We start from the raw sequence: 15,137 nt of genomic DNA on the forward strand, positions 1-15,137 counted from the left end.
TATGTTTTGGACATGCCCGGCACTTACGGAATTTTGGAAAGGCTTTGCAAAGGCTATGTCCAAGGTCTTGGACACACGGATAAAACCGAGCTGGGGGATAGCGATATCTGGGGTATCGGATGATCCGGGAGTGCAGGAGTCAAAAGAGGCCGGAGTTCTGGCCTTTGCCTCCTTGGTAGCCCGGAGAAAGCTCTTGTTAATGTGGAGGGACGCGAAGCCCCCAAGCGTAGAGGCTTGGGTCAGTGATATGGTGGGGTTTCTCAGGTTGGAGATGATGAAGTTTGCCTTGCGAGGGTCCTTGCAGGGGTTCTCCAGGCGGTGGCAACCGTTCCTTGACTTTCTCGCGGAATTTCATTTTATTTGTAAGGGGCAAATGCCCCACCTTGTTTGGTTTTGTTTGTTAAATTGTTAATTTGTTAGATGGTTAAGTTGTTTTCGTTGGCATATTGTTTTGTTCTCTTTGCAGTGGTTTGTAAAAATTATTGAAAATTTTGAATAAAAACATTTAAGGAAAAAATAAATATAGCCAATTAAGTAGCCAATTTAGTATCCCTTAGAAATTTACGGCAAGAGTTTCTGTTTGGGACACTATGGGCGCGATTTCCGGCCTCGTCACACTGGCCAGTGAATAGCGGGAGAGACCAAAAACGGGAACCGTGCCAGGCGGCAAACAGTTTGCGATGCAACCGGCCCAGTCCCCTAGGCGAAATCGGAATCTCCTCATTTCCATACAATTAACGAGAGCCACCCCTTATCCAACGGCCTCCCGTCTTTCAGTGGCCTCCCCAGCATGTGGTCACACTGGCGCCGATTAGTACTCCTTTTTAAAAAACGTGAGTCTAACAGAAGGGCTTCTGTGGGGAGCCGAAGCGGTGAGTAGCCATCTTTGCTCATAGGCAAAGAGACTGGGAAATTGGGGACCCTCGACTCAAGATGCGGGATCCTCCATAGGGGTGGGCCGCCATGGGAGGGTGGGGGGTGGGGGCGGGGGGATGCAACAGCTCGCTACACCACCATGCCAACCCCTGGATCGTGTGTACCTGTTCCGGGGCAACCCTTGTCTCTGCCCGTCTGCCCCCGGACCACCCAAAACCCCAACCGACTGCTGAGGCCTCTGGCTGCGCGTCTGAAGGCTACAGCCTCTAGGGAATTGGCAATCGTGGTTAAGTGAGCACTTCATACAACCCAAATGTATTCCCGTGGGTGGGCGGGCCCTGCAGCATGAGAGAGTCATTGCCTAGCATCCCAGCATTCCAATCAGACTGCAATGCCTGGACAGTGTGCCAGAATACTGTGTGAGGCAACACCACGGATGCAGCAGACAACATCTGACCATCCAGGAGATGGGACACCGCACCGGACGACATGTCCATGGCTAGAGGATGGGTGAGTGCCACGGGTGAGGGCCAGCGCCAGGTCCGATTATGTTGTGAGCAGGTGTACAGGGTCTGGGGCAGGGTGAGGAGGGCCTGCTGCGGCCTGGAGTACGTGGGTAGGATGTTCCGGATAGTGGGGAGGATCACTCGGGGAATGAAGGGTTCCCGGGGTGGGAGCCGCCGTTGTTTGTCGGTCCAACACCCTCTCCCAGTGCCTTACAGATGTTGAACACTATGGCAGGGATGTTGGATGCAGAGATTGCCCTAGTGGTGCTGGTGCTATGCGAGGACCCGGCCGATCATCAGGCTCGGGGGGGACCCAGAGGGGAAGTCCCGCGACTGCCCAGGGTGTAGAGGCGTCGCTGGTCGTTTGAACAGATGACGGACAGCATGTGCTGCAGGAAGCTCCACCTCAACAAAGAGACGGTGCAACACCTATGCCATATCCTCACGGAGTTGCCACCAGGTGAGGAGTTGCCACCATGTGGAGGAGGAGGACACGCGCTCCTGGTGGCCGTCATGATCACTGCAGATCTGACTTTTTATGCCAGGGAATCATTCCACGGCTCGAGTGGGGACATGTGTGGTATCTCAAAGCCCATAGGTGCATCCGGCAAGTCATGTATGCCCGGGCGGAAGACTATATCCACTTTGATATGGACCAGGCCTAACACTATGTCCGGGCAGCAGGTTACACCGCCATCACCTGGATGTCCGAGGTCCAGGGAGTCATATATACCATGCATGTTGCCCTGCACTCACCGGGCCATCTGGGGGTGCCCTTTGTTAACTGAAAGGGATTCCATTCCATCAACATACAACACATCTACAACCACCAGATAAAGATAAGGCACGTGGGTGCCCGCTTCCCGGGGAGAGTACATGACAGCTACATCGTGGGGCAGTCGGTCATCCCAGACCTTTTTAAGGAGCACCCCAGGATGGGCGATTGGCTCTTTGGGAATAAGGGATATCCGTCAAGGACCTGGCTAATGACTCCAGTGCGGAAGCCGGAGACCGAAGTGGAGACCCGGTTAAAAGAGGCCCATGCGGTCACCTGGGCTGTGGTTGAGCAGTGCATTGAACTCCTGTAGATGTGGTTCTGATGCCTCAACCGCCCTGGGAGGTGCCTTCCAGTACACTGCCCTATAGGTCACTCGAATTGTTGTGGTTTGCTGTGTCACCCACAACCTCGAACAGCAGTGTGTGTTAAGTAATGGGTTAAGAGACATTGCAATTAGTTGTCTTATTTATGTTAAGTATCCATTAATTGACACTGATATGTAAAGGGGCTTCAGGTGGCCTCTGTCAGGTGATGTATAGTTAGAGTTTTGTGCCTAGGCTGTTGGAATGAAATAAATGTGTGTTTGTGAAAAAGGAACAGAACTTTAGACTCTTCATATCACAGCAACTAAACCGTCTAACAGTGTGGCAACGAGCTGGAGGTTGGTGACGAGGAACATGTGGCCACCTCTGAGGAGGGGGGGGAATAGGATGATGAGGTGCTGGTTAGACGGCATGGTACCAAAGTGGTTAGCACTGTTACTTCATAGCACCAGGGTCCCGGGTTCGATTCCCGCTTGGGTCACTTTTATGGACAGCACGGTAGCACAGTGGTTAGGACTGTTGCTTCACAGCGCCAGGATCCCAGGTTCGATTCCCGGCTTGGGTTACTCTCTGTGCGGAGTCTGCACGTTCACCCCATGTCTGCGTGGGTTTCCTCAGGGTGCTCCGGTTTCCTCCCACATGTCCCGAAAGACGTGCTTGTTAGGTGAATTGGACATTCTGAATTCTCCTTCAGAATTCTCCCAAATAGGCGCTGGAGTGTGGAGAATAGGGGATTTTCACAGTAACTTCATTGCAATGTTAATGTAAGCCTACTTGTGACAATTTATTTTTTTAAATTTAGAGTACCCAATTATTATTTTTTCCAATTAAGGGGCAATTTAGCGTGGCCAATCCACCTGACCTGCAAATCTTTGGGTTGTGGGGGTGAAACCCATGCAGACATGGGGAGAATGTGCAAACTGCACACGGACAGTGACCCAGGGCGGGGATTCGAACCCGGGTCCTCAGCGCCGGTGTCCTAGTGCTAACCACTGCGCTGCATGCCACACCTACTTGTGACAATAATAAAGATTATTATTATAAGCAGGGGCTGGAGGCCGGGGAGGAACCTGATGCCCAGCCGGAGGCTGCAGGACAGGTGCCAGCAGTGAGTGTCCGGCAAGCCCGGAGGGCCAGGGAGGCCTTCATACTCACCGATTCACTTAGCACATGGCCTGTCCATCGCCGCATCCTTACCCACATATCACCCCCATTTCCCACCCACCCAGGCTATGTGCCACGTCACTCCAGGGTGCTGGGACTGTGTCGGCACTGTCCGCAGGTCACTGTCGAGGGCAGGGGAGTGGTGATAACCCGCAGGGAGCTGGGCGCTGGTGCTTCTCAATCTATACCATAGTCTGACCCCTTCATGTCTGCTGAGTGCTCGCTCACACCCATTACCTGCACGCGTTGATGCATCGCGAAAGAAAGTTACCGAGACTTCCTACTGGTTGTGCACTGGGGGGTTTATTGTTCAATATAGGTCCCCACTCTGACGATGGTGCAGCCCCCACCCCTCACCCCCTATCTATCCCCTCCACCCGGAGAACTTCGATGTGCTTTGCCCTCCTAGCTCTACCACTATGTCTAGGTGTCACCCCAGGATGCACATCCAAGGTGGAGACAGCCAGCTGCTTACCTTGTCCCGTGCCCTTCGATGCCTCTGGCAGGTGCCCTCTGGGCCCGGAGGGCCCCGGCTCACTTGTCGGCGGCACATGCATAGCCGTGCTGCCCTGTCTCGTGTGCTGACCCCGAGGTGCGGCCTCATCAGAGAGGTGGAACACGGGAGAACTGGAAGCCACCGACTCCGCGCCATAGGACAGGTCCGGGTTGGCACTCGGCGCCTCCCCTCCACCCTGTCAGTGCACAGAGGGCCCTGGGGTTCACTTTTGGATGGAAGAGCAGCTGGTTCGAGTCCCAGCTGCCCCTGCATCATCTGTTTCTGCCAGCCCTAGCGGTTCCCCGTGGTCCGCACCATGGTGTCGAAACCCTCGGCATTGCTCCTCAGTGACTGGGACAAGTTCCACAGTGCCTCGGCCATTTCCGTCTGAGAGTGGGATATGTCCCACAGAACCTCATCAAGGTCGTTCTGATACTGAGTGATATCACCCAGCGAGGCAGACATACTGCCGAGACCCTCAGCCATAGCCATCACCGACTACGCGAAACCTTGGACACCTTCATTCATAGAGCTGACATTCCACTGCAGTTGCCACCCTAGCAGTGTTGGCCTCGGTGCCATTCATTGCCGGCGCCATCACCTGCGGCCGTAGCCTCTGGGACTCTTCCAATCGGCTATGGATCTGCTGGAGTGACGCTGACATCTCCCTCTGAATGTTCCGGCCGCTCCCTGTCGTCTCCATCAGTTCCGGGTAACCCACCTCCAGAGGCTCCGCATCAGGCTGGGACCCAGTCCTGGGATCTAGCAGACCTCGGACTAATGTCTCACCTGGGGGTTCCTGCCTACATTTGATGTACATCAGCAGCTGTGTGATGCTCACCAGATTGAGCCCCAGAAGACTGCCCACTAACATTTCCCACCGAGGTGTGTGTATCTGCGCTGGTGGAGGATGGGGATGACAGCTATGCTGCGATTTTTAATAGTTTCAGCCTATGAGTTCTCCTTGGGGTCAAGAGAGGGTGCTGCCCGGTTGGGCCGACTCTGTCAGCTGCTCGACCTGCCAGGGAATGGACATGTGGTTTGTTGGAGGAATAGGGCGGTCAGTAAGGCAATCACTACTCAGGTTTGGCAGGTCCTCCGGGTGGGGTCCGGTGGGTCCTCACCTGTGCGGCATCCGCCAGCCTCTGAGTTGGTGACTGCCTTGTCCTCAGCTGCACCAGTCACCTCCAGGGCCCGCTTCTTGAAGGAAGTGAGGATTCTCAAGTCCGGCACCCCACCGCCAGTCTGAGCCTTCTCCCGGTGATTGTGGCAGAGCTTTTCCTGAGGGTTCACAGAGAGGGCATCGTTAGTCACACGAGTGTTTCACAGTGGTGGGGGTGGGTGTGAAGGGAGGGTTGAGGTGGAGAGCGGGTTGAAGGGGTGGGTGGAGGGAGGGCTGAAGGGGGGGAGTGGAGGAAGGGTTGGGGGTTGCCTGGGGGGGATGTTCTCTTGGGGGATGGGGTGGGACATTGGTGTCTACTCACTCATGCTGCCCGGTGTAGGTCGTTGACCTTCTTCCGACACTGGAGGCCAGTTCTCCTGGTCAAACAGCCCGAACTGACTGCTGCCGCTACCTCGTCTCAGGCAGCACTGGCTGCCATGTGGCTCACCCTGCGGGACCCTCGGGGGAATATGACATCCCTCTTGGCCTTCACCGTGTCCAGGAGTCTCCCCAGGTCAGCATCCCCAAATTGTGGGGCTGGCCTCCTCGGCGCCATTGTTGCGAGCTGACTGGGGTTGGCTGAGCAAGTGCAGCTTAAGTGCTGCTTGATCTTATTAAGGTGAGTATGGTTCCGGTGAATCAGCTGGCGAACTGGCATTCGGGGCAGGAAGCCCATGAGTCCTTGTGAAGTGGACCGATTAAAGTTGAATAGTGTTGCCGGCCGAGCGCCGGGAAACACGTGGCAATTCCCACTTGCTAGCACACTTCTAAATTTTTTCGGAGAATTGCGCCCTTTGTTCTTCCACTGGAGCTGAATTGCACCTGAAGCACAAATCAGGAAGCGATTCATAATCCTTAGCCATTTAAATTTTTGCATGGCTAGGTTTGCGAGGGATTCCTCTGGGAATCCCTCTATCGGTCTGCCAATTTGAGTGGACGACCCATTAGCAAGATCCTGCGGCTGGCCACCCCCCCTCTTCCGCCATAACGCAATTCAACCCCCAGATTTTCTGATCTCTTTACCCCACCCCACCAGAACAGGGGTGACCCCTGTCAGGAAGCCCCCCTGAAGAGAGAGACCAGTCAGGACCCCTGACCCACTGAAGAGAGAACACTGTCTGGAAGCTAGAGAGCAGTCCAGAGGCAGTGAAAAAAAAATCACTCTATATATGCAATACACCTGCTGGCTCAAACACAGGAAGGAGCACACAGGGAGGTCTTGGCCTAGTGGCAGGGAATTCCAAGACGAATGGAGATCAGGCTTTGCTGTAGGATACATACTTGGCATCATTCGATCGATCAGTTGCTTGCCTGTCAGTGATGTCATTTTCCCCCTCTCATGCCTTGCACTCTTATCCCGGCTTGCGCTGCTCCTCTCGCCCTGTTGCTGCTCCTCTCACCAGATCAATCAGCTGCTTCCTCTTGCCCAATGTCACTTCCTGAATCCTGATATCATTTCAGGAGCTCCACCTCTGCATCTAAAGTAAAGTCTCCATAGTCCCAGGTGACCATGAGCTGCTTTCTCCTTTGAGATGGAAAGCTGACTGATGGTGATTTAACCTGAGGATCACCACACCTCAGGCGAGGGGCAAGGTTGAGAAGGTGAGGCCTTCGTGAATAACCTCAATCGGTACGGGAATTGAACACGTGCTGTTGGTCTTTTCTGCATCACAAACCAGCTGTCCAGCCAACTGAGCTAAACCGGCCATCAGAACTTGAATAAGTGAGTTTAGAAAATAGCATCATAGTATTGTATTGGAATTCATTTGCAGCTTGTGTGAGCTGTGGTTATGCAAATTGCAGCCAGTAGTTGTAGCTTTGTCCATGTATACATTTGATAGTGCTCCTAAATTCAGGCTCCGTATGCTGGCATTAAAAGACATTTAAACAGAGTTGTAAGTTATCTCTACAAATTATGATGCATTGGACAGTGCAGTGCATTTAATAAAAAATAAATAAATAATCTTTATTGTCACAAGTAGGCTTACATTAACACTACAATGAAGTTACTGTGAAAAGTCTCTAGTCGCCACACTCCGGCACCTGTTCAGGTACACAGAGGGAGGATTCAGAATTCTCAGCTGGTACGGGAATTGAACCTGCGTTGCTGGCCTTGTTCTGCATCACAAACCAGCTGTCTAGCCCATTGAGTTAAACCAGCCCCTGCTATTGATGCCAAGTTCAAAATAAAAGGTTTAAGATATCTGCCTTTCTTCTTAAAAAGATATTGGTGCAGTCATTATTCACAAAATTAATTCCAGTTCTGAACTGAGAATGGTAATATCCTTAAAAAGGGGATGGCTTTGACTGTCGCCTAAACGGGGGAGAAAACAAAGTTGTGATTATTTAAATGGTGCCATTTTTGGTCCTGACTGCTGCCGACGCCTTTGCTCACGATGAGCTAAGAGAGCAACAGACTTGACTGTGCATGTCCAGTGTTCACTGTGATGTTGGCAGCAAGCGCAGTCTTATGAAACATGACCGGAAACCTGTACATAGCATGGTCCCACAAATACCAAATGTAACAATGAGCAGGGAATCTGTTTTTAGTTGTTGATTGAGGGATAGGCTAAGACACTGGGAGAACTTCCTCTGCTATTTGAAATAACGCCATGACAACCTTTTACATGGACCTGAGAGGATAAACAGGACCTCATTTAAACATCACAACTGAACAATTACGCCACAAGCAGTGCAATACTCTTTTACCCTGGGCTGTTGACTTAGATTTTTCGCCCAAGCCCATGGGAGTGTTTGTTAAATGCAAAAAGTAACCTTTCTATTCAAATCATGAAAGTTGGAAAATTGAGAAGATTTATTTTTTAAAACCTGGAAAGCAATTTGAAAAACTGAGGAGAACTGATAATATAGAAATACTGGGCAGGAATTTCCGGTCTCCGATGCTGACATCGCTTTCGGTGATCGGCCGGTGAATCTACATTGGCGACAAAATCAGGGACGGTGGCACTTTTGCGATACTCGCCCCCTCCAAGACGGCGTATTCCTGGGGTACACCTTCGGGAGGCCCTCCCCCTGATGCTCCGCCCCGATGGGCCAAGTTCCCGATGGTGCCGGTCGCAAGTGGTATTTTTTCCTGGGAACTCGCGTGGCAGCTGCGGACTAGGTCCAGCACCACCCGAGATGGGGGGGGGGTGGAGCCGATCCGGTACGGACAGGAGGCTTTGGCGGGGGCCGGGGGCACTGGTGGGGGGTTGTCCAGGGGTGGCAAGCCTAGCCAAAGGGGGTCACTATTTAGCAGGCTGGGTGCATGCAAGGCCGGTGCCATGTTGCACGGCCACGGACCTGGCAATGTTCCGGCCGTATCCGCAGCTAGAGCCGGGGGCTTTACGCTGCGTGGCTGCTAGCCCCCCCCACCGGACAGAGGATTGGTAGCCGTTTTACACCTTTTTTCCAGTCGTAAAACGCCATCATTCAAAAGCTGGCGTCAGCACATAGCCTCAAAATCGGAGAATCCAGCCCATTGTGTGTATTCAGGAGTTACCTACAAACATTTTGCTTTGCTCTGTGTAAAAGTGCAACTTTTTATTCACGAAGTTAGATGACTTTGAAAACAATAGACTCGTTTTAAAGTTTAGAAATGTGAAGTAATTTTTATTACAAATAAAATAATTTAAGCAAGTTAGTTGCATGCTTTTACTATTCATATGTTACCATTGCATCCTTGTTAGTTTATTGACTTGACCCTGTTAATATATTGACTTGTCAATGACCGAGTGGATAAAGGCTAAGTCACAATAAGCCACACAGACCAGAAACTCCCTAGTTTTGAATCCTCAGGAATGGGGAGTTAGTGGATCAGGGTACTAAAAAAATTACCTTCATGCATTTGGGCTAGAGAGGGAAATACAACAAAGGTTCTGAACTTCGAATACCCATGAGGAAGTACCCGAGCAAAATTCAGCCTATTGAGGAGAAATTAATAGAAAAATAAAATAAATTGCTAAATTGTGTCGCATTTTTATCTGTAAATTCAGTATTGCAATTTAATAAATTATTCCCCATTCTTCAGATAACAGGAGTCTCCATTCTTCGTGCTGGTGAAACAATGGAGCAGGCACTAACGGCAGTGTGCAAGGATATCAGATTAGGAAAGATTCTTATTCAGACAAACCATGACACAGGGGAGCCTGAGGTACATAATATACTGTTAATTGATTGCTGGGTTACCTAGTTTAATTAAACTTGTGACAATTGTCTCATGTGTAATAATTTCTTTATAATCTATGTTTCATCTGAAATAATAGCCTGGTTTATCCCTTAAACCAGTCACATGATACACATTATTTTCTTAATTGATCAGCAATCTGTATTAGAGTTACCAGTAAGTCAGTATTTTTGAAAAATAATTGATGTTGAATATTTGTTTTATAATCCAGTTGCTTCTTGCTTTTGTAGAATTGGCAGCACCCTGATGGTTCTATCAATCATTAAGCCTGTAATTGTAAATCTTTTCCAGTTTTTTTTTTTTTGCATTCCTAGACATAGAAATTTTGTACCCTTGGAAAATAGTCTCTTGGCATTATGTGTTGGTGAATTTAATACAATTGGCCTGAACTTTCATGGAGAGGAGAAATAGAAGATGCTTCTCCATAGAGGGATAAACAGCTTGATTTGCTTCAATTTCCTCCCTGCCCTAGTTTTCTTCCTTTCCTGTATGTGTTGGTTCATGCCCGGATATGGTTCCAACAACTTTCTAGTGCTGTGTCCAAATGGTCGTTCCTCAATGAGCCACCATATAGTGTGTTTGCAGCCAGTGGATAATTGTGTGGAACCTACCCAATTCTCCTTGGCTCGCGCATGAAGGCCACTTTTTATGCAGCTCAATGCACAAGAACACTAACTCAGAGCAGGAGTAGGCAATCTGGCCCCTCAAGCCTGCTCTGCCATTCAATGAGATCGAGGCTGATCTGATTGTGGCCTCAACTCCACTTTACTATCTGTTCCTCCGTAACCCTTGGCTTCCTTGTCAATCAAAAATCGATCTAACTAGCTGACCCAGCCGCTGTTGCTCTCTTGGAAAAAATTTCCACAGACTAAGGGCCCTCTGAGAGAAAAGATTTCTATAATTGAATAAATGAACACAGATCAAAAATAAAATCTTGCATCTTGTGGTTCGTATTAGAACCTCAAGAGGCTGAAAATATTTTCAATGGTGACATTGTTGCATTTGAAAATGTCTTCTTTCTTTTGAAATTAAATGCCAAATACTCTATTCAAATGAAAGTGGAAAAATTGTATATATTTATTGAAATATAGCTTTCAAGGTTCAATACCTATAAGCAAATTGCTGATTGATCATTCTTCAAGGGTATCTATGCAGCTGTCCTAGCCTATTTATATAGACTACACTTTATTATGTGTCCATTTTCCAGCATCTATTATGCCGCATGTCACAGTTCTTACGATATTAACCATTTTCATTTTGGTTGGTTAAGTTAGGAAAACAATATTTTGCAGAGAAAGCTGGCATACGTGGGGTGAAAGACAAACTGAAAAATTAAACTTGAAACCTGATGAACTGCTTCCCTGCTGAGAGACATTAAGCATGAAACTCAAAGAATTGGAAAAATATAAGAAACTGAATAGCATTTTCAGTTAGTGTGGAATTATTTTGAATAAAGTTTACTTGTATGAATCAGCAACTATTAGGTGGAGGGTGTGTAGCATGATACTCTCCCAGCTGAGGGGAGGATATACAAACATTTGAATTAGGAGCAGGAGACTGCATGTTCTCCCCGTGTTTGCGTGGGTTTCCTCCGGGTGCTCTGGTTTCCTCCCACAAGTCCCGAAGACGTGCTGTTAGGTGATTTGGACATTCTGAATTCTCACTCTTGTGTACCCGAACAGGCGCTGGAATGTGGCGACTAAGGGCTTTTCCCAGTAACTTCATTGCAGTGTTAATGTAAGCCTACTTGTGACAATAACAGGCCATTCAATAAGATCATGGCTGATCTAATTGTAACCTCACCCCCACATGCCTGCTCCCACCCCTGATAAACTTTCACCCCTTTACTTATCAAAAATCTATTTGTGTTATGTGAATGCAGGAATGGCTGCTTTTTCGCGAACTTTGCTGCTATCCACCTTTTAATCCTTTTTTTAAAATCCTGATGCACATTCCATAATTATTTGTTTTTGGGGTATATGTTTTGCTGTGTCCCTAGAAGATCCTGGCTGGACTTTAGTGATGAGGGCCTGAGTTAAGTCAAAGAATCCGTGTTTGATTGAGGCCGTCAGAGATGGCTGAGGAGAGGCCCATCTTACAGTGGTGGTTTTTCTGGTGAGTGGGCCTGCGTATCGGCGGTGCTGTCAGCATCAAGATGATGGCTGCCATTGAGAATAATTTTGTGGACGATGGTCTTAGCTCCATGCCACAGGTTATTGGTGCTCACTTTCGTGAACTGTAAAATATCGTTGAGAGAAAAGTGGAGAAGAGAATCCTGTTACTCGCTGGACCCATTGATTATCCTGGCTGATTCTGGGAGATGGGTCGGACAGGGAGTGTTCGGGCACCCGGTCTTTTGTGGGGATCGGCGACAAATTCCTGGCTGAATTTGAGAGTTGGCTGCCATGCTTTCGCAATTTTGATTCAAATGCTGAGCATTTCTAGTTTGATGGAGCACATTGTATCCAGTCTTTGAGGCCTGGGGTCAGCTGACCACTGGTCTTACGTTGTCTTGTCATCGATGCTCATCGGGAAGGGTTGGAGGTGGCTGGACGTGCAAGGTTGCCTTGGCTTTTCGCTGACTGGGCTTCGGGACGATAACGTGGTGGGTGTGAAGGTTCTTTGGTGGGACCTTGAAAGCTGCGCGATGATCCTGTCATGGCTTTGGCCTTTTGAAGCTCCATGGATGGTGTTATTATCCTGATGTTATTATCATCATTAAACTTGAACTTTATTCCCTTGTGACTATCCCGCTGATTTTATGTTGTTTTTCTTTTCCTAACAAGGGTGTATGATGTGTGAGCACAGAGGCTGTGGTCGCCTGTTACCCTGTTATGGCGAAAACCAGACTGTTAAATGTGGATGCGAAGCTATTGGCGAATTCACCCACTCCGCCCACACCTTATGCACCCTAATCGAAATACAGCCCCCTCTAACCACTGCCTTCAATGTAGTCTTCGAGGCCTCCTCTGTCTTACTAAACTCCACATCGTTCCGGATAGCCACCCCTATTTTCTCACAGACCTCCTGACTCGACAATAACCCCACATCCAACCTCCACTGTGGCATCTGGGAGCTCACCCCCTCTGCCCGTCCAGCCAGTGGCGCGTGGTCAGACACCACGATCGCCGAATACTCGGCCCCAACACCCCTGCCAGCAGTGCCTTGTCCAGGACAATAAAATCAATCCGAGAGTACCTCCTGTGGACATGCGAACATAGAAAATTCCTTCGCCCTCAGCCTCTCAGACCGCCAGGTATCTGTCGCCTCTATTTGCTCCATAAATTCCAACAATTCCTTCATCATTGCCAAAACCCTCAGATCAGGGGCATGACCTGTCCAGCCTAGGATGCAGCACTGTATTAAAACTCCCCCATACCATGATCAGCCAGTGTGTGTCCAGGCCCGGGATCTTTGCCAGGACTCTCCTCATAAACTCCACATTGTCCCATTTTCAGTAATAAATGTTCACCAGCACCACTGGTATCCCCTCCAACCTCCCGCTCACCATCACAAATCTATCCCCAGGGTCCGTAACTATGCTCCCCACCGCAAAGGACACCCTCTTATTAACCAGTACTGCTACCTTCCTCGTCTTTAGATCCAGTCTAAATAAAACACCTGTCCCACCCATCCCTTTCTCAGCCCTATCTGATCCGCCACCTTCAAAATTTGTGGAGTCTCACGATCACCGCCTGCGGCGGCTCCCAGCTCTTGGCTTCTGCATCAGGGACCTATGCGCTCGGTCCACTTCAGGCGCCTTATCTAGCACCCCTTCTGCCACCAGCCCCGCCAGCATCTTCGAGACGACCTCGTGGCACTCACACCTTCCACTCCTTCAGGCAGGCCCACTATTCGCAGCTTCTGCCTTCTCGAGGCATTCTTCTGCTCCTCCACCTTTGCCCTCAACATTTTACACAGGTCCCCTAGGAGCCCCATCTCCGCCTCCAGAGCCACCAGACTATTGGTGTGGTCTGAGATCACTCCTTCGATCTCCTGAATCTGCGACCTCTGCACCTCCAAACACTTCTCCACCCGTTCCAGAGAACTCTTCAGGGGTGCTACAGCTCCTTCGATGGCCTTTGAGCGATGCTAACGCATTTCCTTCCTCTGCGGCAGAATTCATCTTTAATAAATGCCATCAGCACCTCCATCTGGGGCCTTCCTACTTGCATCAGCCCTTCCCCCGCCTGCATGTTTACAGTGGCTGCTGCAGCAAAGGCTCCATCCAACCTTTCAGCCAAATCTGTCCCTGTTTCCTGCAGGTCTGATAGCCAGCAGACATACCACTCCTGGGGGAAACTACTCCTCCAACATTCACAGAGGGTAGTGGGTGCCAGGAACTCGCTGCCGGAGGAGGTGGTGGAAGCAGGGACGATAGTGACATTTAAGGGGCATCTTGACAAATACATGAATAGGATGGGAATAAAGGGATACTGTGGTATTATCAGGTATTGCAGTACCCGAGAGGCTGAAGACCATTGGTAAAACTAGGAGTTTACCATTGGCTGCTTTGTATGTAACTCCGCCCTGACAGGCGGGGTATAAGAGCCGGTGCCGTCCCAGCAGCCCTCATTCTGTACCGAAGCTGCTGGGGAATAGTTCTAGTCTATTAAAGCCTTCAGTTATGTTACTACCTCGTTTTAATAGTAATTGATCGTGCATCAATTTAATAGACTACTACTTAAGCTGAAAGGATGGATCTCCGAATCAAGCCGGGGTGTCTGCAACTCAGCCCCCACGCGGAGAACTCGGCGGCATTCTTCAAGCACTGGCTGGCGTGCTTTAAAGGCTACCTCGAGACGGCCGGAGGCACACCCTCAGGGGAGCAGAAACTGCATCTCCTGCACTCAAGGGTATGCCCTGGGATCTACACTCTCATTGATGCAGCGCTCGAACTGTTAAAAGGACATTATGTCCGCCCTGTAAATCAGGTCTACGCACGTCACCTGCTTGCAACAAGACGGCAAAGCCCCGGGGAATCGTTGGAGGAGTTCTACCGCACGCTACTGGTGCTGGGCAGAAACTGTGGCTGCCCGCAAGTTTCGGGGAGCGAGCACACGGAACTCCTAATCCGGGCTGCCTTCGTAGCAGGTATGAGCTCCTCAGAGATCCGCCCGCGGCTCTTAGTAAAAGACACCCTGGGACTTAGAGAGGCACGGGCCTAGGCAGGGTCCATGGACGTTGCCTCCATAAACGCGGAATCCTATGTGCCCGACCGCGCAGCGGCCCCCTGGACAGCGTGGAATCCCGCAGTGGCAGCCCCACAGACTTTCCCCGTGTCCCCGCAGGCCTGCGCTGTAAGACGGCCCACTAACTCCGTCGGGTCCCGCTGTTTCTTCTGCGAGCAGGCGAAGCACCCCCGCCAGCGCTGCCCGGCCTGCACCTCCACCTGCAAAGGGTGCGGCAAGAAGGGCCATTTTGTGGGGGTCTGCCAGGCAAGAGCGGTGGCCGCGATCTCCAGCAGCGACTCCGGACCGCCGCAGCAATCTCCTCTACGGGCCCCAGGCGGCCAGCATTCACCGCCACCCCCCTATCCTAGGGCCACGTGCGGCCCACGGATGCGGCCATCTTGTTCCTCGGACACCACGCTGGACGGATGGGCGCCGCCATTTTGTCCATCCCCGACCACCATGTGCGACCCAT

General features: G+C 50.4%; 1 protein-coding gene across 4 annotated transcripts in view; it reads left to right on the forward strand.

Annotated features, from left to right (window-relative positions):
• Nucleotides 1-15,137, forward strand: part of LOC140410645 (uridine-cytidine kinase-like 1) — a 170,239-nt gene that overhangs the window by 101,010 nt on the left and 54,092 nt on the right. For 3 of the 4 annotated variants that reach the window (XM_072499009.1, XM_072499008.1, XM_072499011.1), the window contains one exon: nucleotides 9,336-9,458. In XM_072499009.1, the coding sequence (XP_072355110.1) occupies nucleotides 9,336-9,458 (123 nt within the window). Of the gene's footprint in view, nucleotides 1-9,335; nucleotides 9,459-10,761; nucleotides 14,091-15,137 lie in introns of those variants that run through there. The other variant, XM_072499012.1, reaches the window with a different exon arrangement.

This window comes from Scyliorhinus torazame, chromosome 4 (genome assembly GCF_047496885.1).
Source record: "Scyliorhinus torazame isolate Kashiwa2021f chromosome 4, sScyTor2.1, whole genome shotgun sequence".
Classification (NCBI taxonomy): Eukaryota; Metazoa; Chordata; class Chondrichthyes; order Carcharhiniformes; family Scyliorhinidae; genus Scyliorhinus; species Scyliorhinus torazame.